Source organism: Balaenoptera acutorostrata, chromosome 20 (assembly GCF_949987535.1).
Source record: "Balaenoptera acutorostrata chromosome 20, mBalAcu1.1, whole genome shotgun sequence".
NCBI lineage: Eukaryota > Metazoa > Chordata > Mammalia > Artiodactyla > Balaenopteridae > Balaenoptera > Balaenoptera acutorostrata.
In genome coordinates this window covers 9,910,023-9,934,326 of record NC_080083.1, presented here as the reverse complement: position 1 = coordinate 9,934,326, position 24,304 = coordinate 9,910,023, and the positions used below count along the sequence as shown (strand labels likewise).

The 24,304-nt window shown below is 54.0% G+C and overlaps 3 protein-coding genes across 7 annotated transcripts; 2 read left to right on the top strand and 1 right to left on the bottom strand.

The window, feature by feature from the left end:
* Positions 1-3,321: 3,321 nt before the first annotated feature.
* BCL6B (BCL6B transcription repressor) lies at positions 3,322-9,126 on the top strand. Of its 2 annotated transcripts, XR_449682.3 has the most exons (10): positions 3,322-3,410; positions 3,895-4,085; positions 4,307-4,528; positions 4,638-4,991; positions 5,312-5,436; positions 5,997-6,161; positions 6,252-6,382; positions 6,502-6,639; positions 7,031-7,619; positions 9,036-9,126. XR_449682.3 is itself a non-coding variant. In XM_007166482.3 (9 exons), the coding sequence occupies exons 1-9, from the start codon at positions 3,408-3,410 to the stop codon at positions 7,145-7,147; spliced, it is 1,446 nt and encodes a 481-aa protein (XP_007166544.1). In that variant the 5' UTR covers positions 3,322-3,407; the 3' UTR covers positions 7,148-9,126. The 2 variants fall into 2 exon arrangements, 1 of the variants encoding a protein (XP_007166544.1); XM_007166482.3 differs by having other exon boundaries at positions 7,031-9,126.
* Positions 9,127-11,218: 2,092 nt separating this feature from the next.
* Positions 11,219-15,847, top strand: SLC16A13 (solute carrier family 16 member 13). 2 transcript variants are annotated; one of them, XM_007166480.3, is made up of 4 exons: positions 11,219-11,905; positions 12,056-12,199; positions 13,195-13,932; positions 14,634-15,847. In XM_007166480.3, the coding sequence occupies exons 1-4, from the start codon at positions 11,707-11,709 to the stop codon at positions 14,831-14,833; spliced, it is 1,281 nt and encodes a 426-aa protein (XP_007166542.1). In that variant the 5' UTR covers positions 11,219-11,706; the 3' UTR covers positions 14,834-15,847. The 2 variants fall into 2 exon arrangements, with proteins under 2 accessions (XP_007166542.1, XP_057392907.1); XM_057536924.1 differs by lacking the exon at positions 12,056-12,199.
* Positions 15,841-18,350, bottom strand: SLC16A11 (solute carrier family 16 member 11). Of its 3 annotated transcripts, none has more exons than XM_007166481.3 (5): positions 18,309-18,350; positions 17,544-17,751; positions 17,132-17,275; positions 16,199-16,966; positions 15,841-16,111 (listed from the first exon to the last, which is right to left on the bottom strand). In XM_007166481.3, the coding sequence occupies exons 2-5, from the start codon at positions 17,743-17,745 to the stop codon at positions 15,882-15,884; spliced, it is 1,344 nt and encodes a 447-aa protein (XP_007166543.2). In that variant the 5' UTR covers positions 17,746-17,751; positions 18,309-18,350; the 3' UTR covers positions 15,841-15,881. The 3 variants fall into 3 exon arrangements, with proteins under 3 accessions (XP_007166543.2, XP_057392906.1, XP_057392905.1); XM_057536923.1 differs by lacking the exon at positions 18,309-18,350 and adding an exon at positions 17,994-18,001; XM_057536922.1 differs by lacking the exon at positions 18,309-18,350 and having other exon boundaries at positions 17,544-18,002.
* Between the last annotated feature and the right edge of the window lie 5,954 nt (positions 18,351-24,304).

The window sequence follows — 24,304 nt, the reverse complement described above, 5'->3', positions numbered from 1 at the left end:
CCGTCTTTCACCTGCCTCCCGCCAGCCCTGCTCTGTCCCGATGCCAATTTTGGAAGTCACTCCCTCCTTCCTCCTCCCCGTCTCTCCAGGCCCCCCCCACCCCCCCGCTCGGGGGCTAGGGTCCAGGACACCTGGCTTCCAGGCCGGGGGAGGGGGGCACTCCTCGAAGGGCTAGGGGCCAGGAGGTCAAGCTCATAGCCCCAGTCTTAGGGAAGCAGGAAAGCCCGATCCTCCCTTCCCCTCCCCCCTGGCTGGTCTCCGTGGTGGTTTAGGAAAGCCTGGAGGATTGGAATCTGCCATTGCTGTTGCACAGGCAGTTTTTTTCCTTGGGTTGGGGGGGTGGGCGGTGGGAGGGAGAGAGGGGAGGAGAGCCAAAGAGAGCAGGGACCGGGGTGTGCAGAGCTGGCCTGGATTACCCCCCAGCCCCTGCTGCCGTGGGGAACCCCCCCCCCCATCTCACCCACACTCCCAGTCCTCTGTCTGCTTTCTGTTTGGGGCTCTTATCCTAGAAAATCAGGGTACAAGATTCCCCTCCTTGTACCTCACTACCACCTCTCCTTGCACAGTTCCAACAGACTGCCCTAGTCAGGGGTGTCCACTTTACCACAAGACACCCCATTTCCCCCCATCTGCCCCCAAGCCGAGGTATGTGCCCTTAAGAAATTGGGGTTCAGAGTCTGAAACCACCTTTCCTCCCTCAGATCTATCCAGGCCACATAGAAATAAGGGGAGATACACTCCCTTTCCAAATTTCATCCTTCAAATCCTGGGAATATTTGGAGGTTCACTAAAGAAAGAGACTTCTAGAATCTGGGGTTAGCAGGAGCTATAAGCAAAGGACATCCCAAAGCAGCATCGTGCTCCAAATTAAGTGAACCCTAAAATCAATCTCACCTCATGATCCATCACTCAGTTACACCAAATGCACCCAAAGAGTGGCAAAACACCCCAAAATAAGGACACCCCAAAACTTTAGTCTCCTACCCTGGGCCCTCACCTTGTTTCTCCCCCTGGAAAAAGCCTCCTGGCTCTCAGTGCATACACAGAAATATCCCCCTCCTCAAAGTAAGTTTGCACAACATTCAAATATAAAGCTTTGCTCCCCGGCAAGGACCCACAATCACAGAAGGCCTTCAAACTTGCTCCCAGGTTCCTATTACGTTCCACCTCACGCTAATAAAAACCCCAAATTGAATTTCATGTCCCCTCAAATATAATCTGAACCTCAAAACTTATCTGGCACCCCAAAACAGACTGCACCCCAAAACCAGCATGATTACTCCACTTGAAATCAGATTGTCCACATACACCGATGACTATGAATCCCCAAAACAAAATCCTCATCCACCTCTGAAAAACACCTAGCAGGTCCCCCTGATATTCCAAGATGACCAACTCCAAATTGTGGGTGTCAGAATCCCTAGAACTAATGCAGCTTCAAAATCAGCTCCATACCTCAGACTTACTACTGGCCCTCAACCCTGAATGCAGCCTTCAGGACCCAGCACAATCAAACTAACTCAACACCCCATAGTAAACATGCACCCCACAATTGACAAATTGACCAGACAACACAAAAGTAACTCCATCCTGATACCAAAGGGAGCCCCCAGTCTAACTCCCACCTCCAACTGGGCAGAGACCAAAGTAACCCTCATTTGCAAAAGCCACCTCACCACCGTGAATCCCCAGTGGGCCCCCATTCCCAGTTTCTCAGCAGTTCTTTCGTGCACCCAAATAAAGACACCCTCACATCTGAAGGGGAGGGCCCCAGGCCTCGATATGCAGCTCCACGGATAATGGTCAGTCATTACTGGGCAACGGTAGACTCTCCTGAGCCCAAATGCAAGTCCTGCTTTGCAGCTGAACTCAGCTCTTGCCCCCCTTCTCCAAATGAACCTTGCCCCACCAACGTCTCCCCAAACAAAATACGAGGGTGTGACCCGTGCTTATCTTCCAGATCAAGGACTTAAATTGGGGTTATCAGCCCCTCCTGCCTTCTCTCCCTTCTTTTACCCTGAGACCCTCCCTGTTTCCCCTCTGTCCACTGCACCCAACTTTCACATTAATGTTCACTAAAAATTCACCTCTAAAGACGGATAATAGTATCTAGCTTAATAAGAAAAGAAACCCTGGGCTCCCAGGACTCAGATCCCGCTCCTTGTCCCACTCATTTCCCTTGTTCCCAAAGCCCGCGGATTTCTCACCCCAGATAGGAAACCCATCCTCGGAGGAAAGTCCCCTCTGTCGCCTAACTCTCCCTCCCTCCGCCCAACCCTAGTCCCCTGGACAAAATAAACCAGAGCAAAGAGGGGGAGAACGAAGGTTTCAGCCGCTCAGACCTAATCGATCCTGCGCCCCCGTTTGAGTGGACCCCCAGCCGGGTGGAGAAGACGGGCGAGGCGAGGCTAGTGCTCGTCCGCCCCCTCGTGGAAGGAGCCAAACATTGCCGAGCTTTGCCTACTTGCCGCGCTGGACCCCGGCGTCCCGCCAGCCTCCAAGCGTAGCCGACGGGCGGATGCCCGAGGCCCTAAAGATCTGGGACTGGGGGAGGGCGAAAGGGCTTTGGGCGGGAGTCTGTCTCGCTGGATCCCTAAAAGGATTCAAAAGAGAGTCGGGAGCGAAAGACCGGACCCTAGGTCTCCTGAGCGTCTCTCTCGGCCCCCACCAGGGGCTTTCCCCACCTCCTCGAGGGGAAGCAGCTGGCGGAGCCGTCCGGTCGCAGGACAATGGAAGGAAACGAACTAGAAATCATATCCGCCCCCTCCCTACCGCGCCCGTTCAGAGCCCCTCTTTTGCAGGCCCCGCTAGAGAAGCCTGTTGAATGACCACACCCTCCCGCTGTCTGAGACCCCACGGGAGCCCACTATCACCTCCCCAAACCTGGTTCCTCTTTGGGCTCCCCTTTATCTCCCTTAATACCGTACACTGGAAGGGGGAGTTTTGCTGTATTCACTCTCCCGTAACAGGCTCCTTCCTAAAGCCAACACACCAATTGTCGCTGTCCCAGGCCCCCCGACGACCCAGGTCACCCATATTTCCAATCTCAATATCCCCAACCTCCTCCCCAATTCCAATGTCCCATCCTCAGTTCCACTTTCAGTGGCCCAAGACCCCTTACGTTACGACCACCCAGTGTTTCTGAGGTCCCGCCCTGGAGCCGGAGACCCCGCCCCGGGTTCGCCATCTGGAGAGCGAGGGAGGAAGGAAGGATACAGACCCAGGCGTTCACCCCACCTCCACCCCCGCCCCCGACATCCCGGCCAGATAAAGGAGCCGAGGCCAAGAGGGGAGAGAGACCCCGCCCCCCTTGAGAAGAAAGCTGAAGCCCCTGCAGGACGGGGGTAAGAACCAGAGACTGAGGGAGCCAGACTCCTGGGTCCCCCTAAGAGGGTTGGGGCTTGTTGATGGTAAGAAGACCGAGGCCCATAAATTGAGCTAAACTAGGGATCCGGGACTAGAGAATGGAATTTCGTGATTCGGGGAAGGGAGCTTCGATTGGGATTTGGAGGGGTGTGGACCACGGGTCATCTGGGGTCTCCAGGCAGGATCGGACTCCTGAGATCAGGAGCGCGGTGGGGCAGAGGGGGAATGGGGGTGCTGGAAGGGCACTGGGAGTCTAAGTAAAGGCGCTGCGGGCCGGATTCCTCACACTTGCCATCGACGCCGCGGTGTGGGAACCTTCAGCTCGCTCCAAGCGCTGTGGAATCTAGAGGAGGAAAGCGAGCGATGCCGTGGTTGAGGGTAGAAAGAACAAGATGAATTAAGTGAGGCTGCGTGAGCCGGGGCCGGTGGCTTGGCTCTAGCTGCACCTCAGCAGGAAGAGGCAAACTGCGGAAGGGCAGGCGTCTTGGGACGGCCTGGATCCCTGAGCCCTCTCCTTGGCACCCGCAGGCCTGCGTCGCTATGGGTTCCACCGCTGCCCCGGAGGGAACGCTGGGCTACGTCCGCGAGTTCACTCGCCACTCCTCCGACGTGCTCGGCAACCTGAATGAGCTGCGCCTGCGCGGGATCCTCACTGACGTCACGCTGCTGGTTGGCGGGCAACCCCTTCGAGCTCACAAGGCAGTTCTTATCGCCTGCAGGTTCGAGGGGTGGCTCAGGGGGTGGGGTGGGACCAAATGGAAAAGGGGCGGAGTCCGAAGGTCTTTGGGAGGGAACCCGAAGCCAAGCCTTCCAGAAGCAGGAGGCGGGGCGTCCGCGAATTGGGGGCGGGGTGAGAGTGGGGGAGGCGGGGCTTCGTACAGGGGCGCATGTCTCCCTTGGTTCCCCAGCCCTTAATATGACCTATCTTCCCTCTCTCCAGTGGCTTCTTCTATTCAATTTTCCGAGGCCGTGCAGGAGTGGGGGTAGACGTGCTCTCCCTGCCCGGGGGCCCCGAAGCCGGAGGCTTCGCTCCTCTTCTGGACTTCATGTACACTTCGCGCCTACGCCTCTCTCCGGCCACTGCACCAGCCGTCCTTGCGGCCGCCACCTACTTGCAGATGGAACACGTGGTCCAGGCATGCCACCGCTTCATCCAGGCCAGGTGAGGGAGCCCCATCTCGGTGTTCCTCGTGGGTGAAGTGGCATCCCAGTTGTCAAGGGCAAAGGCCAAGATTAGGAAATAGCACTAATGTCCATCGCACTTTTCTCAGCTATGAACCTCTGGGCATCTCCCTGCGGCCCCTGGAGGCAGAACCCCCCACGCCCCCAACGGCCCCTCCGCCAGGCAGTCCCAGGCGCTCCGAAGGGCACCCAGACCCACCTACTGAGTCTCGCAGCTGCAGTCAAGGGCCCCCCAGTCCAGGCAGCCCAGACCCCAAGGCCTGCAACTGGAAAAAGTACAAGTTCATCGTGCTAAACTCTCAGGCCTCCCAAGCAGGGAGCCTGGCAGGGGAGAGGAGTTCTGGTCAACTTTGCTCCCAGGCCCGGCTCCCCAGTGGGGATGAGGCTTCCAGCAGCAGCAGCAGCAGCAGTGAAGAAGGACCCATTTCCGGTCCACAGAGCAGGTACAGAAACTGGAACCCCCCAGAATTTGTAGAGGCAGCCTCAGCTCAGAGGCACAGCCATTGGGCCTGGGTGGTCAGGAACAGGGAGTGAAGGAGTGGGCTTCAGAGACACCAGCTCACCTTAGGGAGTTGGCCAGAGGTCAGGCTTACTCTGTAGGGTGGGACTTGGGCAGTGAAATTGGATATGGCACATTGGTCCATAGTGGCTCACCTCCAGAGGGTAGGCCTATGGCAACAAGTCTTCCAGGGGAGAACCCCACCACCACCGCCGCCATATAATCTCTCCTAACCCTTTTCTCTGGGCCTTGACATCTGCCTAGGCTCTCTCCAACTGCTGCCACTGTACAGTTCAAATGTGGGGCTCCAGTCCATACCCCCCATCTCCTCACACCCCGGGCTCCAGAGACCACTGGGTCACCCTCTGGGCGGGCTCATCCACCACCAGGTAAGAGCCCCTCCTTCTACCCCCTTCTTGGATTTTCTCCCATGGCTGCTTAAGGCCATTTTAAAGGCCCAGTCCATTTCCTGCAAATTAGAATCACCTAGGGAGCTTTTAAAAATCCCATTGCCCAGGTCACACCCCATAGATCAGAAAGTCTGCAAGTGGGAGCCTGGCATCAGTACTTTTTAAAGCTTCCAGTGAGCAGCACTGTTTGGGAACTTCTGGCCTATTTCCATCCAGGGCTGAGTGGTCAGCCCAGGGCTTGGCAAGGCCTCTCTGGCAAGCTGTCATCCAGAGTGGTGCGAGAGAGGAGAGAGAAACAGAAACTTCCACCCATGAGTAGGGGCCTCCACCTACCACCACCGCTATTGGAGTGATTAGCAGAGTACTCTGGAATCAGACAGACATGGAGTCAGATCTTGGCTTGTCCTCTCAATAACCATGTGACCCCAAGCAAGTCAAATGAGCCCCAGAAGCCTTGACAGTAAATTGGGAAAAAGAGAACCCGCTACCGTGTGGTTTGAGGATTCACTGGTATTGTCATTACCCACCACCCTTCCCAGGAGGTGAATTTTTCAGCTGCCAGAGCTGTGAGGCTGTGGCTGGGCGCTCATCGGGGCTGGACCCCTTGGCTCCTGGGGATGAGGATAAGCCCTACAAGTGTCAGCTCTGCCGGTCTGCCTTCCGCTATAAGGGCAACCTGGCCAGTCACCGCACGGTGCACACAGGTAGGGGAGGAGCAGGGAGAGGGCCCTGGCCTTGGTGCCCACAGCTGTCCTCTGGTAGAGTCCCTGACCTCCCTCCCTCCCTGCCTCCAGGGGAAAAGCCCTACCACTGCTCCGTCTGCGGAGCCCGCTTTAACCGGCCGGCTAACCTGAAAACGCATAGCCGCATTCATTCGGGAGAGAAGCCCTATAAGTGTGAGACGTGCGGCTCGCGCTTTGTACAGGTACGGCGCCAGTTTCAGAGACGGCTCGCAGGCCAGTTTCCAAGAGGGCGAGGTGGGCCGAAAATGGGGAGGGTTCTGTCCCTCCCATTGGCGCGGTCTGAGGTCCCCTCCTCTCCCAGGTGGCGCATCTGCGCGCGCACGTGCTGATCCACACCGGGGAGAAGCCCTATCCTTGCCCCACCTGCGGGACTCGCTTCCGCCACCTACAGACCCTCAAGAGCCACGTTCGCATCCACACGGGAGAGAAGCCTTACCACGTAAGTACCCGACCTGGCTTGGCCCAAAGCCTTGGAATTACCTTCCGTTTACCGAGGGGCGGAGCTCTGAAAGGAGCTGGCCCGGCGGTTCTAGACCTCTTCGAGGTGGGCGGTGTCCTTGTGAGTAAGGGGCGGGGGCCGAGGGTAGGGGTGGCAGGTATAGAAGTTAGTCTCCTGGACGGAGCGCTACCCCCCTGGAGAGGAGCTGACAGAGGGAAAAAGCTTTGCTGAAGAGGGCGGGGCGTAGCTCCTAGGCCTTCCCCTGAGGATTTGGGAGCATGTAGGGACTAAAGAGCTTCTCTAAGGTAGAGTGCTGGGCGGTTCTTCCTTGCTCAACACCTAAAAGGTGGTCGTGGTTGGGGAGGGACCTGACTCAGCTGTCCTCCGACAGTGCGACCCCTGCAGTCTGCATTTCCGGCACAAGAGTCAACTTCGGCTGCATCTGCGCCAGAAACACGGAGCTGCTACCAACACCAAAGTGCACTACCACATTCTGGGGGGGCCCTAGCTGAGCGCCTGCCCAGGCCCCACTCCCTTCCTGGAAGACAGGAAAGCTGCGGCTCACGCCTGGGTTCGCTGTCAGGCTTGGGCATAGGGGTGTGCAAGGCCCCTCGATGTCAGCGACTGCCACCACCTTAATTTCTCACTGCGGAGAGCAGGGGTGGCAGATCCTGGCTTGATCTGCCTTTGTTTTGCTGGTCAAAACCTCTTCCCCACAATCAAAATTGTTTCTGAGGAGAGAGCAAGCTAGGAGCTGGAGGATGGGAGAGACTGGAGGCCTGGTTTCCACCTGCAGCCCCCATCTCATTTGGTTTATCTGTAAATATAATTTATTGAGGCCTTTGGGTGGCACCAGGGCCTTCATTCTATTGCATTTCCCATGTCCCTCTTCCACAAGTGTGATCAAAAGTGACCTGAAACACAGAATGTGAGGTCATGGCTCTGCTGGCAGAGATTAGCACTTGGCCGCCTCCTTTGGCGTGAGTGTTTTATATTATTATTGTCATAACTTTTATCTTTAGAGTTGTTCTTTTCCTATTTGCTTGTTGGTTCGTTTCAAATGGAGAAAGGGGTTCTCTGTGTCCTACCCCTCCAATTCTAGGTCTGGAACCTTTCTTTGTTCTAGGGCAGCTCTGGGAACATGTGGGTTTAAGGAATTGGGTCAGGAACCCTCTCTGGTATTCTGGATGTTGTAGGTTTTCTAGCAGGCCAGCACTGGATATAGACTTTTTCTGTTCTTCAAGGGTTACAGGAACCTATGGTGAGCCTGAAGTGGAGGTAATAAGTACCTCCTAGAGGCAGTGGGTGTGGGGCCTTTGTCAGTCTTGGAACTGGGGGGGTTATTACAGAGGCTTTCTCTTATGTTCCTAACTGTCCCATTCGTCTGGTCACCTAGGTCTGGCTCCACTGTGTCTGTTTGATAGAACTCACCCAGGAGCTTGAGCTGGGCCCACAATCCTCCCACTAGGGCCCGTTCTTAGCACTGAGTTGATCCCTCCACGCAGGAGAGATCTGAAATTCCTCACCAGAGATGATGCAATCTTTTCTGATTCTGCCCAGTCTCTAAGAATGTCATGACCTAGGGGAGAATTATGAAACCCTTTATCTTGACTAAACAGTAAAGAGTATGACTCATCCTTTACTGCAGAGGTGTCTGGGTTTGAATGTTCCTTGGGGTTCTACCTGAGATGAACCTCTTCTTCCTTTAGTAGGTTTTCGGACATCTTCTGGCAAGTGTCCAGATTCCAGAAATTTCTTTGCCTCTAGAAGTCACAGCTGCTTGGTAACTTTCTTACCTTAGAAAAGCTGGGTCTGTGACCTGGTCTTCCTGTCACTGCATTCCTGTCTGGAACCAGTGAAAGCACTAGAACCTTCCACAGGGAGAGAAAAAGGGCTGAGTTCCACTATGGATTTTCTGTATTTTGGGATTATGATTGGGATTACTGTTGGGATTAGAGATTTAGAAGATTTAAAAGACTGACTGATGGACCCTCTAGTTGACCAAGTATCCAGGTAGGATTAAGAGGTTGGTTGAGGGGCAAAGTCTCTGGTGTAGGCCAAGTAGGTAGAAGGTTAGGAATGGGTTGCTTCTTAACTGTGTGGAATGTCTGAAATGTTAGATGATACTCTGAAGCCTTGATTTACAGTCCTGCCCCTGTTGCCTTGGGGGATTAGGGACAGGGGGTGGAAGGTAAAAAGCACTTTGAATTTGCAGGGTGGAGGTTCCTCAAGACAGGTCAGTACTAGTGGCTGTCACTTGGGGACTGGTGAGACAGCTACTCTTCTCCCTCTTTGCCTCTTACTCCCCACTGCAGAATTGAAGGAGGTAGGGAAAGCAGAGGAGAGAGCTGAGAAGGAACCATGATTTTTTTTTTTTTTTTTTTTTTTTTTACCAGATTGGATGGGCAGGTGGAGAGTGCCAAGGGGTGGAGATGTTAGATCTTGCAAGATCAGAATCATGGAATAAAGAAGCCTCTCTGTGCTGCCTGTTGTGTCCTGGGTTCTTGCCTGTGGGGATCTGGGGACTGAGGGTTCTGAAGCTGGGGAAAGAGGGTATCCTATCCTTCCTGGATACCATCTTGGATTCTGTGCCCATCCCACTGTCCCATCCCACCAGACATTTTAAGTGGCCCTTGTTCTCCCCTTCCCTGCCCTTGCCTTCCGGCTCATTGTGTAGGAACCAGTGACTTCATGAAGTTTCTCCGGAGCCACCTGCATCCTACTGCTCTGAAGTCACTTCCTGCCTGAGGTGTGGAGGCAGCAGGGAGAAACCAGGAAGCCACTAATAATACCAACATGTTGGGGGATGCATCTGTGCAGGGGAACTTAATGCCTGGACACCCTCTACCACCACCACCACCACCACCACAGAATATGGATAGGACTTGGGTGCCGTAAGGACAATAGGAGCTGGAGGTGGCAGTGAGAAGGCGGTGTGGTTAGAGCCAGCATGCCGGCTCTACCCCTCCCCCAGCAATGGTGTCTTGTAATCCATCCAGTGCCTAGTACACGCTTCTTTCCCACCCTTTCCCCTGTCCTGTGTGTGTCATGGGTGCACAGCTTTGTTCTGCCCAGAGGTTAAGGGGTCACTAATTCTGATAAGTGGACTTAAATTTTGGACTTAAATTCCTTTTGGACTTAAATTCCTCATCCATGAAATAAGTCCATTAGCATGGAAGGAATAAGTTCCTTCCAACATTTACAGTTTGTGGTTGTGCTTCTTAATCTTTTAAAACCCATGACCTGGGTTAGACTTTTTTTTTAAGCACAAAACAAAGAAACTAAACTAAAACCTTCCTTCCCCTCCCACTGCAGCTTATCCCCTGTTGAAAATAAGATCAGCTTAAAATAAAATAAAATAAGACCAGCTAATATTACTTAACTCCTGCTACATGTCAGGCCCTAAACTAAACATTTTAGTGTATAGATTTTCTAATTCAACTCCCCTGACAACCCTAAAAGTAGGTACTATTATTAGCCCCAGTTTACAAGTAGGGAAACCAGCTGAGAGGTTCAATGTCTTGGCCAAGTTAAGAAGTGATGAAGCCAGCATTGGAACTATGATTTGATTCTAAAGACTGCACTCTTAACCACTCTGTTATACAGCCACACCAATTTCTACATCTTTGGTATAGTCCCCACCAGCCAAAGTTCTGACTCCACTTAAAAAAAAAAAAAAAAAAAAAGCTTCTTGGGTATGATTACTTTTATTTCCCACGTATAAAAGTATACGGCTCAATATGCTTTTTTAAATTACACAGCCTCCCTCCCCACCCCAGCCCCACTTGTCTGGGTATGACCCCTTGAGTTCAAATTTCAAGGTCAGTGTCCTAAGGATCTTGAAGCCAAGTCATTAGTGCTCTATAAGGCTGGAGGAACTGGGTACTGGTTGGGTAGGAGGGGCTGATTGCGCCAGTGGTCATGGCTTGTCTCTAGTCTATACCATCATGAGATCAAAAGCTGTGATTAGGAAGTGGTGGTTACTAGAGGGCAGAGGAAAATGTTCCAGCCCCACTGAAGACGAAGGCTGGTGGGGCTCTGAGTGAGCTCAGAGCTGCACTTCCTCTCCCCAGTTATTTTTGGTCTCTGTGACCCGTAGGTTTCCTGTTAGTGGGAACAGAAGGGACAAGAGCGAGTTCCCAATACAGAAATCAACGCCAGGAGTCCAACAGCCCAGTCCCCTCTCTCTTTCCTTGGCCTTTGAACCCACTCAGGAATCCAGGCATCTAGATTCTAGTGGCCTCAGGCGCTTGGCCAGGTATTTTACCTTATCATCCCTCCGCACGCCACACCCCACCCCCGCCCCGCTTTTCAACTCCTGGGCCCTTAATCAAGCAAGTATGTGTTTTCCTCTCCTGAACCAGTTAACCCACTACCAACGCCCACGGACTCCTTACGTGCGCATCTCCGTGTTGAAATCTGGTCGAATTGGCCCGCTAGTTGGACAGGAGAACGAAGCTGCCTCCTGGTTGGTTCCTGGGTCACCTAGGGCCCGTCTATTTAGCCTCCTAAAGTCCCCTCCTCACGCCTGCGCCCCACTCACTGCCCCAGAACAGGTTCTAAACCCCGCCCTGCCATTCTGGCTCCGCCCCCTTCTGAGGAGTCCCGCGTTCTCATTGGTGAGCTACAGACAGGGATGTTGGCCGGGCTGGCCAGGTGCAGACCCTTCCAGTGATGAGATAGATAATCCACCCGGAGACCTCAAGGATGGGGCCCAAACTCAGTGCTGCCCCCTGGCTCCTAGACCGAAAGTCAGCCCTCTCCTCCGTCTATCCCGCCCAGGCCTCGACTCCCGACTCACGGCCGGCGGAGCCACGCCCCCCGGCGCTGAGCGCAGGGGCAAGCGCCCGCCTGGTCTCTCCACCTATATCGCCCCCGCTAGGGGAAAGGCGCAGGCGCCTCACGCAGCCTCTCTGCAGCTTTCAAGCCCTCGTTGGTACTTTCCTCTCTACCATCCTCTCCTTCCCGCTCGGCTGCGAGTGGTCCGGCTGGGTGGGTGGGCAGAGGTGGAACGTCCTGAGCCCTGCTCCGGAAGGGGCTTAAGGCGGCAGCCCTGTTACCTCCCAGATGGCACTTAGGGCCGAGCCCCCCGACGGGGGCTGGGGGTGGATGGTGGTGCTCTCAGCGTTCTTCCAGTCGGCGCTGGTGTTCGGAGTGCTCCGCTCCTTCGGCGTCTTCTTTGTGGAGTTTGTGGCTGCGTTTGAGGAGCCGGCAGCGCGAGTCTCCTGGATCGCCTCCATAGGAATCGCGGTGCAGCAGTTCGGGAGTGAGTGCTGCGCCTGGGTCCAGAGTCCTGTGACCCTCGACCCTCAGAAGGGAGAGGAGATGCGGGGACGGTTAAGGAGATGGTGGGGGTGGGGTCAGTGCTGGGGAAGGACGCCTGAGATCTTCTCTCAGAACGCTTCCTCTTCTCCAGGCCCAGTGGGCAGTGCGCTGAGCACCAAGTTCGGGCCCAGGCCTGTGGTGATGGCTGGGGGCATCTTGGCTGCGTTGGGGATGCTGCTCGCTGCCTTTGCTACCTCCTTGACCCACCTGTACCTGAGCATTGGGCTGCTCTCAGGTGAGACCCTGGGCAAGGGCGGGCAAGTCAAAAGCCTGAGTCTTTTTGGCCTCTGGACTTTTACCTTCTTCCTGCTCCTTCCAAAAGGCTTAGGGAGACGCTGAGAGAAAGTTTTGGCTGGCACCTGTGCCCAGAAGACAATTCTTTTTTTTTTTTTTTTTTTAATTACATCGGTTTATTTATTTATGGCTGCGTTGGGTCTTCGTTGCTGCGCGTGGGCTTTCTCTAGTTGCAGCGAGCAGGGGCTACTCTTCGTTGTGGTGCAACGGGCTTCTCTTGGCGGTGACTTCTCTTGTTGCGGAGCACGGGCTCTAGGCGCGCGGGTTTCAGTATTTGTGGCATGTGGGATCTGTAGTTGTGGCTCACGGGCTCTAGAGCGCAGGCTCAGTAGTTGTGGCGCACGGGCTCATTTGCTCCGTGGCCCTTGCTCCTTCCCAGACCAGGGCTCGAACCCGTGTCCCTTGCATTGGCAGGCAGATTCTTAACCACTGCACCACCAGCGAAGTCCCCCAGAAGGGAATTCTTAAAAGAGGTGACTAAAGTGATAAACAGGTTAGGGGAAATCAGGAAATTCAAAGATGCAAGCCCAGGGCTAATGGGACTGTAAAAGGAAGAATTACTGTAAAATTGTGTCAGATGTGAAAGCTGTGAAATAGATATCATTATCCTATTTACAGATGAGGAGAGGCTTTAAGCTTATGCAACTTGGCAAGTGAAGTTCACACAGCCAGAAATGGTAGAGCCCAGGTCTAACTCCAGAGTTCTATGGTAGTTACTATGCAAACATTCCAGAGTCCCATAAAGTATATTACCCCCATTTTGCAGATGAGATTGAGGCTAGGAGATTAAATAGACAAGGTCATACAGCTAGAAAGTATCAAGCTAGGATTGTAATTTATGCCTGTGCTACATTCTGCTGCTGGGCAGTGTTGGGATGATTGTGTGCCCTGAGCTCCTTAAGGGTCCCTCAACCCCCATTTCTTCCTTTTTGACAGGATCTGGCTGGGCCTTGACCTTCACTCCCACCCTGGCCTGCCTGTCCCGTTACTTCTCTCGTCGGCGATCCCTGGCCACCGGGCTGGCACTGACGGGCGTGGGCCTCTCCTCCTTTGCTTTTGCTCCACTCTTCCAATGGCTGCTCAGCCAGTACGCCTGGCGGGGGGCCCTGCTGCTGGTGTCCGCCCTCTCCCTCCACTTGGTGGCCTGTGGTGCTCTTCTCCGCCCACTCTCCCTGGCTGAGGACCCTGTCATGGGTGGCCCTGGGGCCCAACTTGCCAACCTTCTCCATCATGGCCCCTTTCTCCGTTACACCGTTGCCCTCACCCTGATCAACACTGGCTACTTCATTCCCTACGTGCACCTGGTGGCCCATCTTCGGGACCTAGATTGGGACCCACTGCCTGCTGCCTTCCTCCTCTCAGTGGCGGCTATTTCTGACCCTGTGGGGCGTGTGGCTTCTGGGTGGCTAGGGGATGCAGTCCCAGGGCCTGTGGCAAGACTCCTGATGCTCTGGACCACCCTGACTGGGGTGATACTGGCCCTGTACCCTGTGGCTCAGGCTCCCACAGCCCTGGTGGCTCTGACTGTGGCCTATGGCTTCACATCAGGGGCCCTGACCCCAGTGGCCTTCTCCGTGCTGCCTGAACTGGTGGGAACTGGAAAGATATACTGTGGCCTGGGACTGGTGCAGATGGTAGAAAGCATCGGGGGGCTGCTGGGGGCTCCTCTATCAGGTAAGGGGACTGGGATTTCCAGGTGGGTGCGGGCTGCCACGTCATACCATTCAGGGAGGGAACTGACATTATAGTGTATGTGAATACTGCCCTCTGGTATGGTACATACACAGCCTGCATGGTCAATCACAGCAGCCCTGAAATGGGTCCAAAGTGCAAAGAAATTGGGGCTGTGGAAAGATTAAGAGGACCTATGTGGCACCCTTGGCAGGGTACCTACAGTTGGGGTTTTCAGAGGACCTGGTCAGACCCGGCCAGACATAACATGCCAGCGTCTGCCTTTTCCCTTGGCCCACTGGGCCCCAGGCCAGGTGTCTGAGCCATCTGGTCAAAGTTCTCCAGGCTCCTGATGCCAGAACCTTCAGACCCTTAACATTTTCCTCTTAACTATTAACCGAAGGCATGAAAGGGAAGGCCACAGCTACTGGAAAGAAAGGCACAAGTGTGCCTGACTCCATCTGGATCCCCAAATCCCCACTGGCTGGTTCAGAGGTACTTTCTGAAAGCAGGAAGGTGGTTGAAATGGCCTTTTGAGGCCCCTAGGGAAGCCTGAGTTCTCAAGCTCATCCAGTCCTACCTTGAGAGTTCTAACTCTTCCAAGATGATGGGTTAAGGATTATTTTCTTCCCTCCACCCCAAAATGTGTCTGAGTCCCAGGAAACAGATCACCCATGTGTATTCTTTTTCTCTCTTGAATCTAGGCTACCTCCGGGATGTGACAGGCACCTACACAGCTTCTTTTGTGGTGGCTGGGGCCTTCCTTCTTGCAGGGAGTGGAGTTCTCATCACTCTGCCCCACTTCTTCTGCTTCTCAGCTCCTACCTCCAAGCCCCAGGACCCTGTAACAGAGGCACTGGATACCAAAGTCCCCCTGCCCAGGGAGGGGCTGGGAGAGGATTGAACTCCAAGAAGGGGCAGTCAGACCCAGAAACCCAGGGGTTGTTGGCTCCAGGTCTTCTCCTGCCCCATCTTGGCACCCACAGAACCACAGTGCCTTAAGCATCGTTATCTGCCTTCCCCCCCCACCCCCCCCAGAGCAGGCCTGGGGCTCCTGCGATGTGTGTGCCAACCCTTTGTATTTTGTCTTATCTCTTCTTTGCTCTCACAACCTTTTCTGAAGGATCCAGGAGTTCAGCCTGCTCCACTGAGCTGTGAATCGACTGTGGAAACTCAAAGGCCAAGAGACTTACCATGTTTTACATGTGATCTCTAGTGTTGCCTCCTACATTTCTTCCCTGAAGACAGATCTTTGGGAAGGAGGGATGCCCCTTTGAGATAAAACTGAATAAGAAAACCAGACAATAATCAGAACCTCAAAAAGAATTGGGGCCCATATGCCTGGGTTGGCTGAATGGGGTCATGCTGGGGACTGGAGGGGAGGTATCCAGCAGCTCTGGTGACCCAGAGCATTTAACCGTGGACTCTGCTCTCTGGACCACAGTTCCTCCTACTTGCCCACTGACCTCTTTCCCACTATCCCCTGTAACTTAGAAAAGAAATTACGAAAATGGTGAGGGACATGCGGGGGGTGCTAGCTGGGGAGGGGGAGATAAAGCTAAGAGAGCTGAAGTCTGGGTCTGGGATTCTTATGTTTTCATCAGGCCAGTAGAAGGAGACTGAAATGCAGGAAAGACTTATCTGGGAAATGAGGATGGGGCAGCTAGCACCCATGAGCACCCCCCTCCTCCAACAAACTGAAGCTGATAGGCAGACAGTTTCTCAAAGATTTCCTGTTATAATGGCAAGAACTTGGGCAAAGAGAAATGGACTGACTGGACAAACACCCTTCCTGCCTCGCGTGGCTGAGGGGGATCCTGTTCCTATCAACCAGCCTTTTTGGATATTTTAAGTAGAATGTTTGCAGCATCCTAGATCGCCTAACAATTGGAGCTTGCAGGAAAAGCAGATAGAAAGTCTTTATTGGGGGCGAGGCTCAAACAAGAAAATGGTCAACAAGTGGTGTCCAGAGTGGAGTGAGGGCCTCCTGGGGGGAGCAGGGCAACCTGAGGGTCGGGGAGCAGCTCCCCCCTCTCAGGGGGTGCGGTGCCTGGATGTGAGGCTGGACGGCAGGAGGGCAGCGCACTGGGCAGCCCCACGTAGATGAAGCTGCCAGAGAGGATGAAAGAGCCACACACGAGGAAGGAGGCGGTGAAGTCTCCCGTCTCATCCCTTAGGAAGCCTGAGAGGAGAGGGAAAGGAACTCAGAGGCCTCCGAGCCCAGGTGCAGAGGAGGGTTGCGAGCGGATCTGCTGGCTCAGGCCCTCACCTGACAGGGGAGGGCCCAGAAGCCCCCCGAGGCTCATCAGCATCATCACCAGCCCGGTGGCCTGTACCACACCTCCGATGCCCACCAGCCCCGGGAGCACGCCGAAAACCAACGGGGCGTAACTTCCGGCGCTCAGCCCGTAGGCCCCAGCCGCGGCCAGCAGGGGGCCCCCCCAGCTCTCCTCGTTCCCCACCACCGGCACCAGACCCACCGCCAGCAGCCCTAGCCCTGTCAGGGCCCCGAACATCGCCAGCAACCGCGGGAGGGGCACCCAACCCTGGTCCGCCAGCCACCCGCAGAGCAGCCGGGCGCCCGCGTCCCCCACGGCAGCCACCGCCACCACCAGCACCGCCCCATACCCCCCCAGGCCCCGATCTAAAGCGTGAGGGGCCAGGTGCACGTAGGGGACGAAGTACCCGCCCCCCACCAAGGCCGTGCCTAGAGCAAAAACTAAGAAGGCCCGGCGTGTGAAGAGACCTAGGCCGAGGGCAGCTAGGGGGCTTCGGGGTGGACCCAGGGGGTCTCCAGGTAGCGCCAGGGGTCGCAGCAGGGCGCCACAGGGGGTGAGGTGGAGGGTAATGGCGCCAAGGAGGAGCAGGGCGCCCCGCCAGCCGAAATTATCGAGGAGGAGCTGCAAGGCGGGCGCCAGAAGCAGCGAGGAGGCCCCGTTGCCCGTGAGTGCCAGCCCCACGGCCAAGACTCGACGGCGGGAGAAGTAACGGGAGAGGGTCCCGAGGGCAGGGGCGAACACCAGGGCCCAGCCGGAGCCTGCGAATGGATAGGACCGGGTGAGGACAGGAGCCGGGGATGCCTGCCCCCACCATCCCAGCTCGGCTGCTCGCAGGAGGCCCTCGCGCCCTCGGCCTCCAGCTCCCGACACGCTCCTATCTCCACCATCAACCCTGAAGAACCCGGGAATCCCTCTCTCCTCACCAGCAAGGACGCCCAGGCCAAGGTAGAGGTGCAGCAGACTGCGGGCGAAAGCCGAGAAGACGAAGCCGAGCGAGGTGAGGACGCCCCCAACCATCACCACGGGGCGCGCCCCCCAGCGGGTGCTCAGGGCGCTGCCCACTGGGCCTGGAAGGAGGCGGAGTCAACGGAAGACACGCTCCTGGACCCCCAAACTCGCTCCAACACTTCTCATTGGCTGTTTGCCTGGCCTAAACTTCTCCCCCTGCCTAATAGCCCCTCCGCCTTGACCTCAAGACCCACTATATTCTAGAACGTAGGTACACTGGTCGACCTTTCTTAGGTTGTCTGGTAATCAACCAGGTGTGTCCCCCACCACTGCACTCATGGCCCCTCCACCCCGGTTCCCGCCTCCCACCTCGGGGCCCCCCCTCACTGGCTGCCTGCTGCACGGCCAGGGCCAGGGCGCTGACCCACGCAGTGTCCTGAGCGCTTCGGTCAAAATGCTCCGCGAGGTCAGGGAGGGCGAGGCCCAGGGAGCGTAACAGTCCGCAGGAGAGCCCATTCACCGCGAAGGCTGCGGCCGCCACCACCCAGCCCCAGCCCCCGTCCGGGGGTCCGGCTGGCTTGGGGGTCATCACCGTCTGGAGGAGGGGGAACACCTGTGAGAGAAGTCTCCAGGTCTGTGCCTCCTTTAGGGACCTGGGCATCCCTGAGATCCAGCTTCTGACTCTTTGCCCAGGGTGGGCACGTCACCCTGAGCACGACAGGACGGAGGCGGAGGAGCCTAGGGACAGAACTCCCGGGTTCGCGCGATCCCGGGACGGGATGACAGCCGGATCCCCCAGGCCTGAGACTCCCCTTCCCACACACCCGCTTCCCTTACCCGACCTCTCCGGGCAGTGCGGGGAGAGGAAGGGCTCGGCCCGCTTTTCTCCCTGCTTCCGGGGCGGGCGGGGCCCCAGAGGGAGCAAATGTAGAGATGCAGCCCAACTTGGACGGGCTCTCAAGGTAAACAGAGAGCGCCACAGGGGTGCTGAGCCACCTGGGACGCGGGGGGTACGGAGGGCGGGGGCGAGCTAAGACAGCCGAGCCGCGGGTGAGGCCAGACGCCGCGTCCCACGGGGATTGAATTATCCACTTACACCCCCAACCCCGGGGAAGGGAGGGGCGAGTAATGAATGCCGCCACGCCCACGCACCTGCCGCCGGCTGCGCACCCAGGAGACGCGTGGGTTGCAATCTCCAGCCTGCCCAACGTCGGTAGGCAACGCACGGAAATAGGGGTGGTCCTCCCAAAGCCTGAGGGGATGAGTAGTTTCGTTCCCAGGGAACGTTGCTGGAGAACCTGGTAAAACCTCGGATGTTAAATGACCTCCACGGAGTGTATGCTGCGTGCTCAACAATAATATGCCCTCAAGGACGGAGGGGAAGGAAGAGGACTTCCTTATGATGGGCCAGGGACATGTACACATGTCATCTTTCATCTTCACAGTCACCCTGTGAAAAAGGTGTTCTCCCCATTTTACAGACAAAGTAACTGAAATTTAGGGAGGTTAGGTGACTTGCCCAAATCATTCAGATTAAAAAAAAAAAAAATGGTGGAAATATTTGAATTTCGGTCTGTCCAACTGCGGAACCATACAAGAAGAACAGACCTAGGACTGAAATAGAATCTCCCACCATGGAGGGAAATGGCCTGGAGACAGTTTGATGCCAAACTGACCTGGAAATGGTAGAGCCTTTGCAGAGCAAGAGAGTTTGTGATTCTAAGATAGGGGTTACTGGGAATAGAAAGGATTCTTGAGGTCAGAATCGCTGAAGATTTAGATTAGAATTTTAAAAACAAAGTTAAGAAATCCGATAATTGAACCCAGGTATTGATTTCTTGAAAAAGCTTTCCTCTTTACATTAGGATTAAGTTTACCATTAATTTACTTCAGCTGTTTGATCAAGGTTTGGTTTAATTTTTCAACAGTATCAGAGAAATCGGCAGTTTACAGTTTGGCGTATGCAACATCCAAAAGCCACATGGTGGCAGTGTTTCCTAATGGTTGAGAACGCTTCTACAAATAAAGAAAAAAACAGCTTCTTAATCAGTGAAATTATAAACCTAACAACATGATCTTCGAGGGCTCTCCACTGCCTATAGGAGGAGAAAAACAACAACAAAATTCTCTACTTTGGGCATAAGGCCTTTCACAATCAAGGTAGACTATCTTTCCATCCCATCTCCCTCCCCTCTCTCCTACACCCTTCCATCAGCCGCCTCTATGGACATTCCTAGCTTTTTCTCACTCCTAAATTTTTGAATATGTCATGCCCTCTGCTTGAAATGGCCTGGATGGGGTACAGGAGCCCTGCCACACACACCTTAGGAAAGTGGTCTCACCGGTTTCCCTAGCTGGGTGTGCTGTTGTGAAAGGCACCTGGGAGACAGAAGCAGCATATCCTCAGCCAAGGGGAAGGCAGGGAGCCCACTTCCCGACAAGGCCGGTGAGGATTCTGCTCCAAGCTGAATGAGGCCAAGTGAAACAAATCACTCCCTCTCCATGGTGAAGTAGAAATGCAGGGCAGTCAAAGAGGAGACTGGGTCCTCGGGGGTCTGGGAGTGACACTGAGCACGTTTACAGGATACTTATGAACCAAGAGGACATCCCAGAGCCTGGGGCTGGGGTGATTGGTTGCGAAAGGGCACATTCATCTTCTACCTCATGTTCCCTGTATTCCTAGCCAAACTTACTATCACTACACACATGTTTTGCTTATGGAGCTGTGAATGAAAAATATTGCCTGCCATAGAGTAAACAAAGGATATTGCAGCCATCAAGCCATCACATTACAGCCACCCCAACAGTGAGCCCTGAGGGAACTCACAATGGAAACAGGATGCCCCTTATCAAACCATCAGACACTGCAGCCCTCCAACCCCAACAGTACACCCTGAGGAGACTCAGGATGAGAAAGCCCAGGATACTGGCCTCAGATGGCTGAGGTGCGTATCAAAGGAATGATTTCAGTGAGCCCAGACTCTTGCATCTTCCCATACATGGAGAAGTGCTAAACTCCTTAAGATATCTGGTTTTCTTTAATTAACAGTAATCTTTTGATGTTCCGACTACCTGGTCTTTGTTGCAAAAACTCCTGGATATCCTGGCTCCGCCCCTTGCCTCTTCGGAGCAATCTCTGAGTTATCTGCCATACTGTGTCCCGGGCTTAAGTCCTCAGTTTCGTCTGCTGAATAAAACATAACTCTCAACTTTTAGGTTGTGCATTTTTCTCAGTCAACAAGCAAATATAGCGGTGAGGTTGGGAGAATGAATTCCCAAGCTAGACTTCCTGGGTTTGAAGCCCATCTTTGCCACTTATTAGCTGTATTACTGTAAGCAAGTTATTCAACCTCTCTGTGCCTCGATTTCTTCATCTCTAAAATGGGGATAATAATAGTAGCTACCTGATAGGATTGTTATGGGAATAAAATGAGACACTGTGTATACATGTATGAATAAAGGACTTAGAACAGTGCCTGGAACGTGATATATGTCAGCCCCTCTTGCACCCCTGCCCCTTCCCCACTGGCTACACCTACTGATGCCTCAAGGTTAAAGAACCACATTGGTCTGGTGAGTTCTCAGTAGAACTACACAGCTTTATAAGTAAGACGTGAATGGCTACAAAGAGAGATTAAATGGATTTTTTCTCTTAGTGGTGAGTGGTTTTCTTAGCATTTTCCAAAGTTTATGAGAAAATGCTGGTCTCCCTGTCTCAACTCTAAAAACAAATGAGAAGAAAAGGAGTCAAAATAAGTTTTGTTCATTCGCTTCCTCATACAAAATATTTATAGACACCTACCATGCCAGATGCTCTGCTTAGGGCTAGGGATACAACTATGAATGCTACAGTCTCTCCCCTCCAAGCCCCCACAATCAAATTAGAGAAAAAGTGAAATAAAGACATCTCAACACAACGAAAGGGACGCAGACACCATAGAGTGGTGCATGGGAGGAATTGACTCATTCTGCTTGGGCCTGCTGGGAAGGCTTCACAGAAGAGGAGCTCTTTGAGCTGGGTCTTGAAGGATGAGTAGGAGTTTGCCAGATGGCTGTGTGGGCAGGGGCATTCCAGGCAAAGGGAACTGCCTGTGGAAAATCACAAAGGCATGAACCAGCTTGGCACATTGTTTACTGTTTGGGGAGCTGTAAATAGCCGCTGTGTGGAGAACAGGGAGTGTGTAGGAGAATAATGTAGGACGAAGCTGCTGGGGCAGAGGGTCCCATCATGAAAGGCCAGGCCAAGGAATTTAGATGTTTTCCTGGAGACTGATTCTTCTCAAAATTTCCCCTGATGCAGCAGTCACTAATATTCACTAATACTGGAAGCTGATCACGGAGGGGAGAGGACTCATACCAGAGTCAGAAGGGTCAGGAGAGTCTGGGGTGTAGACCTTTTGTGTGGGGGACATTTCTCTGAACTATCTTGTTTTACACTGAAAATTTTGCATCCTGCTTCATAATCATTGATGCATATTTTCGCAGGAAAATTATGCTTTAAATGACTAGATAAATTATTTAACTTTTTCTTCCCAAGTCCTCCTCTGGGCAGAAGCCACCTCTGGGAAGTCATCCCAACCACTGATCTGCGTTAGGTGCCTCCCCCTCTGCCTACTCACCCCATCTGACCACTTCTCAGCCTGCAGTGACATCATCCATTTTGCCCTCCACCCCTCACCCCTACATTGCCCCTGCACCCTGAGGCCCAGGAGGTGGGACCTTGCATTACTGATCTCTGGATCTTTGACACCCAAAGGTGCCAAAGGTGAATACAACTCACTGCATGAGAGAAACACTGAACACGGGACTCATTGAATGTGTGGACTCGGGGCCTCGCGCTCCATCAGATGTGGCGAGATCACAAGTGGTTGCTGATGGACGAAACTGGCAATGTCTGCCCACGCAGAGAAAGCTCCAGAAGCAGATGGTGATCCAGGTCGGGTCTAGGGAGATCAGACAAGAGGGGCAAGGTCTGTCCATAATTTGCTTTGGGGACCACGAGATCAGGGAGTGTGTCTGTGTCTGTGAACTCTAAAACTGCTCTGGGGCTTTCTCCTGGGAGCCCCTGTGAGAGGTTCTTAGGTCCTCTGGGGCCTGCAACCTCTGGGTAGCCCTGAGCTGAGCCCAGCCATTGCCTGAGGACACCCACTGGCGGCTCCCTCTGCAGAAGATGGATGGGAGGGAAGGGGCGGACAAGGATGGAGGGCATCACCCATAGGAAATATGGCTCTATTTGAGGTACACAAAAATATGAGGCTTTCCCGTGTTTGGCCCAGCTGATCTTGGGCTTCTAAGTGCCTAATACAGCTGCCTCTCACCCCTCGCCTCCCAGAATCTTCTCCTATCCCAGCTCACCCAAGACCAAGCCATGGGAAGTCAGCATAGACCTCAAAGTGGAAGAAGACCATGACCCAGGAAGGGGCCAAGGACACAAAGGTCAGGGCTTGTGGTTCAGGCCAGGGGAGCACATCTGCTGAGATACTCTGTAATGGGGGTGGGTCATGAAACAGGAAGATGAAGGCGCCCACTCAGGACAGTGGGGCTTATGATGTGCAGGGAACAAATTTGCTTGGATGAGCACACCTGAATGGGGAACTGGACCAGGTCCCCTGAACCTTGTGCTGGGGCTGGGACTGGGTAAGTGGTTGCTGAGTCTAAGGCCAGGGGAGGCTGGTGGTGGGCTTGAAGTTGGCACAGATGAGACAGAGCTGAGGCTGGAGCTAGGTTGGGGCCAAGACCTAGGATGGGACGGGAGTCCCAACCCCACATTACTCCTCTCTTAGCCCCTCTACCAAGTTTGTCTCTGGTGCTTCTTCAATCCAGTCCCCAATCCCTTCTCTTTGTCACCCTCCTGCCCCCCACCTCCCAGCCCTACTACCTGCTGAAGATCTGGAGCCTCTGGCTTTTGGATCTCTCTGGACAGCCCAGCCTCCAGGACAGGAGATCAGGATGGTGGAGGAAGCACCTAGCTAAAGTCTTTGAGCCTGGTCTGTGTGTTTAAATATCCAAATATGTCTTATTCCAGCATTTCCTGCTTCTGGGACTTTGCCCAACATGTGTGTCAAAGTCCTTAGTTGTAAGCCACAGGCACCAACTCTGACTTACATAAGGAGAGAAACGATCGATTACAGGATAGTGGGTAACACTCAGAATTACCAAGAAGACTCCAGAACTAGGTTTGGCAGGAACACAGACGGCCACAAGTCTAAACGAGGGGCCAAGGCCACTGCTGTCCCCATCGGACACTAGATGTCGCTGCCGGTCTTTTGCGGCCACTGGACCTAGACACTGCAGCTGCTGCTCAGAAACATTCTCTGCCTCATTCACCTCTAGCTCCAAACTCGAGTCCAGGGCCGTGCTTCTGACCACCTGGGCCTTGGTCATGTGCTCTCATCGTAGCTGGAAGGGACACCAGGAGAGCGAGTACCTGGCGTTCTCAGTGTTGACAGGTACATGGGTTCTGCTCCCCATCCGAAATAATCAGGTGGGACATGTCCATCACACCTCAGTAGAGTGGAATCATCATCATCATCACAGGAATTCCTCAAACAAGGGAAGGGTTTCAGATGCGAGACAGCCCAAAATGTCCACTAAAAACTGGTCATCAGGATGGGAATGGGATTCGAATTGAGGCAGCAGGGTGTGTGCATCCTGCAAAAACAACCTGGACACGGTGAATGGTTCTTGATTCCCAAATCCAACATTTTCTAGGTATCTATTAAAAGGAGGTAATACTTCAAAGCATTGTTGGTGAGACTTCAAAGAAATAAAGCTTGGAAAGGACCAGCACAACCCCAGGCAGGCACATGGTAGGCACTCTACAAATGCAGGTTCCCATCCATTTCATTTCCTCCCATTTTCTGGCCACAGACAGTCACCCCTTCATCTCTACTCCCGTCCAATCTCTACTCTAGTTCCCTGTGCTCCCATGTCTTGATCTGAGAGGGGGAGTCACACCAGAAGGGGCCAGTGATGACATCTGTCTTTTCCCCTCTGTGGTACTATATATATATACCTGTACACATATATATGTGTGTGTGTTTCAGGTTTACAGGTATACTATATATATATATGAATGTTTCCGATGTACAGCATTATGATTCAACATCTGTATACACTACAAAGTGATCCCCACCACAAGTCTAATT

Bases quoted from the DNA above. Each gene is read 5' to 3' on its own strand.
- BCL6B (XM_007166482.3), top strand. The intron at 4,086-4,306 runs GTTCGAGGGGTG...CCCTCTCTCCAG, and splicing joins GCAGTTCTTATCGCCTGCAG to TGGCTTCTTCTATTCAATTT. The intron at 4,992-5,311 runs GTACAGAAACTG...ACATCTGCCTAG, and splicing joins ATTTCCGGTCCACAGAGCAG to GCTCTCTCCAACTGCTGCCA.
- SLC16A13 (XM_007166480.3), top strand. From the start codon at position 11,707: ATGGCACTTAGGGCCGAGCCCCCCGACGGGGGCTGGGGGTGGATGGTG. The intron at 11,906-12,055 runs GTGAGTGCTGCG...CCTCTTCTCCAG, and splicing joins CGCGGTGCAGCAGTTCGGGA to GCCCAGTGGGCAGTGCGCTG. The intron at 13,933-14,633 runs GTAAGGGGACTG...TCTTGAATCTAG, and splicing joins GCTGGGGGCTCCTCTATCAG to GCTACCTCCGGGATGTGACA.
- SLC16A11 (XM_057536922.1), bottom strand. From the start codon at position 17,817: ATGCCCAGGTCCCTAAAGGAGGCACAGACCTGGAGACTTCTCTCACAG. The intron at 17,276-17,543 runs GTGAGGGGGGGC...GCCTCCTTCCAG, and splicing joins GGCCGTGCAGCAGGCAGCCA to GCCCAGTGGGCAGCGCCCTG. The intron at 16,112-16,198 runs GTGAGGGCCTGA...CTCTCCTCTCAG, and splicing joins TCTGGGCCCTCCCCTGTCAG to GCTTCCTAAGGGATGAGACG.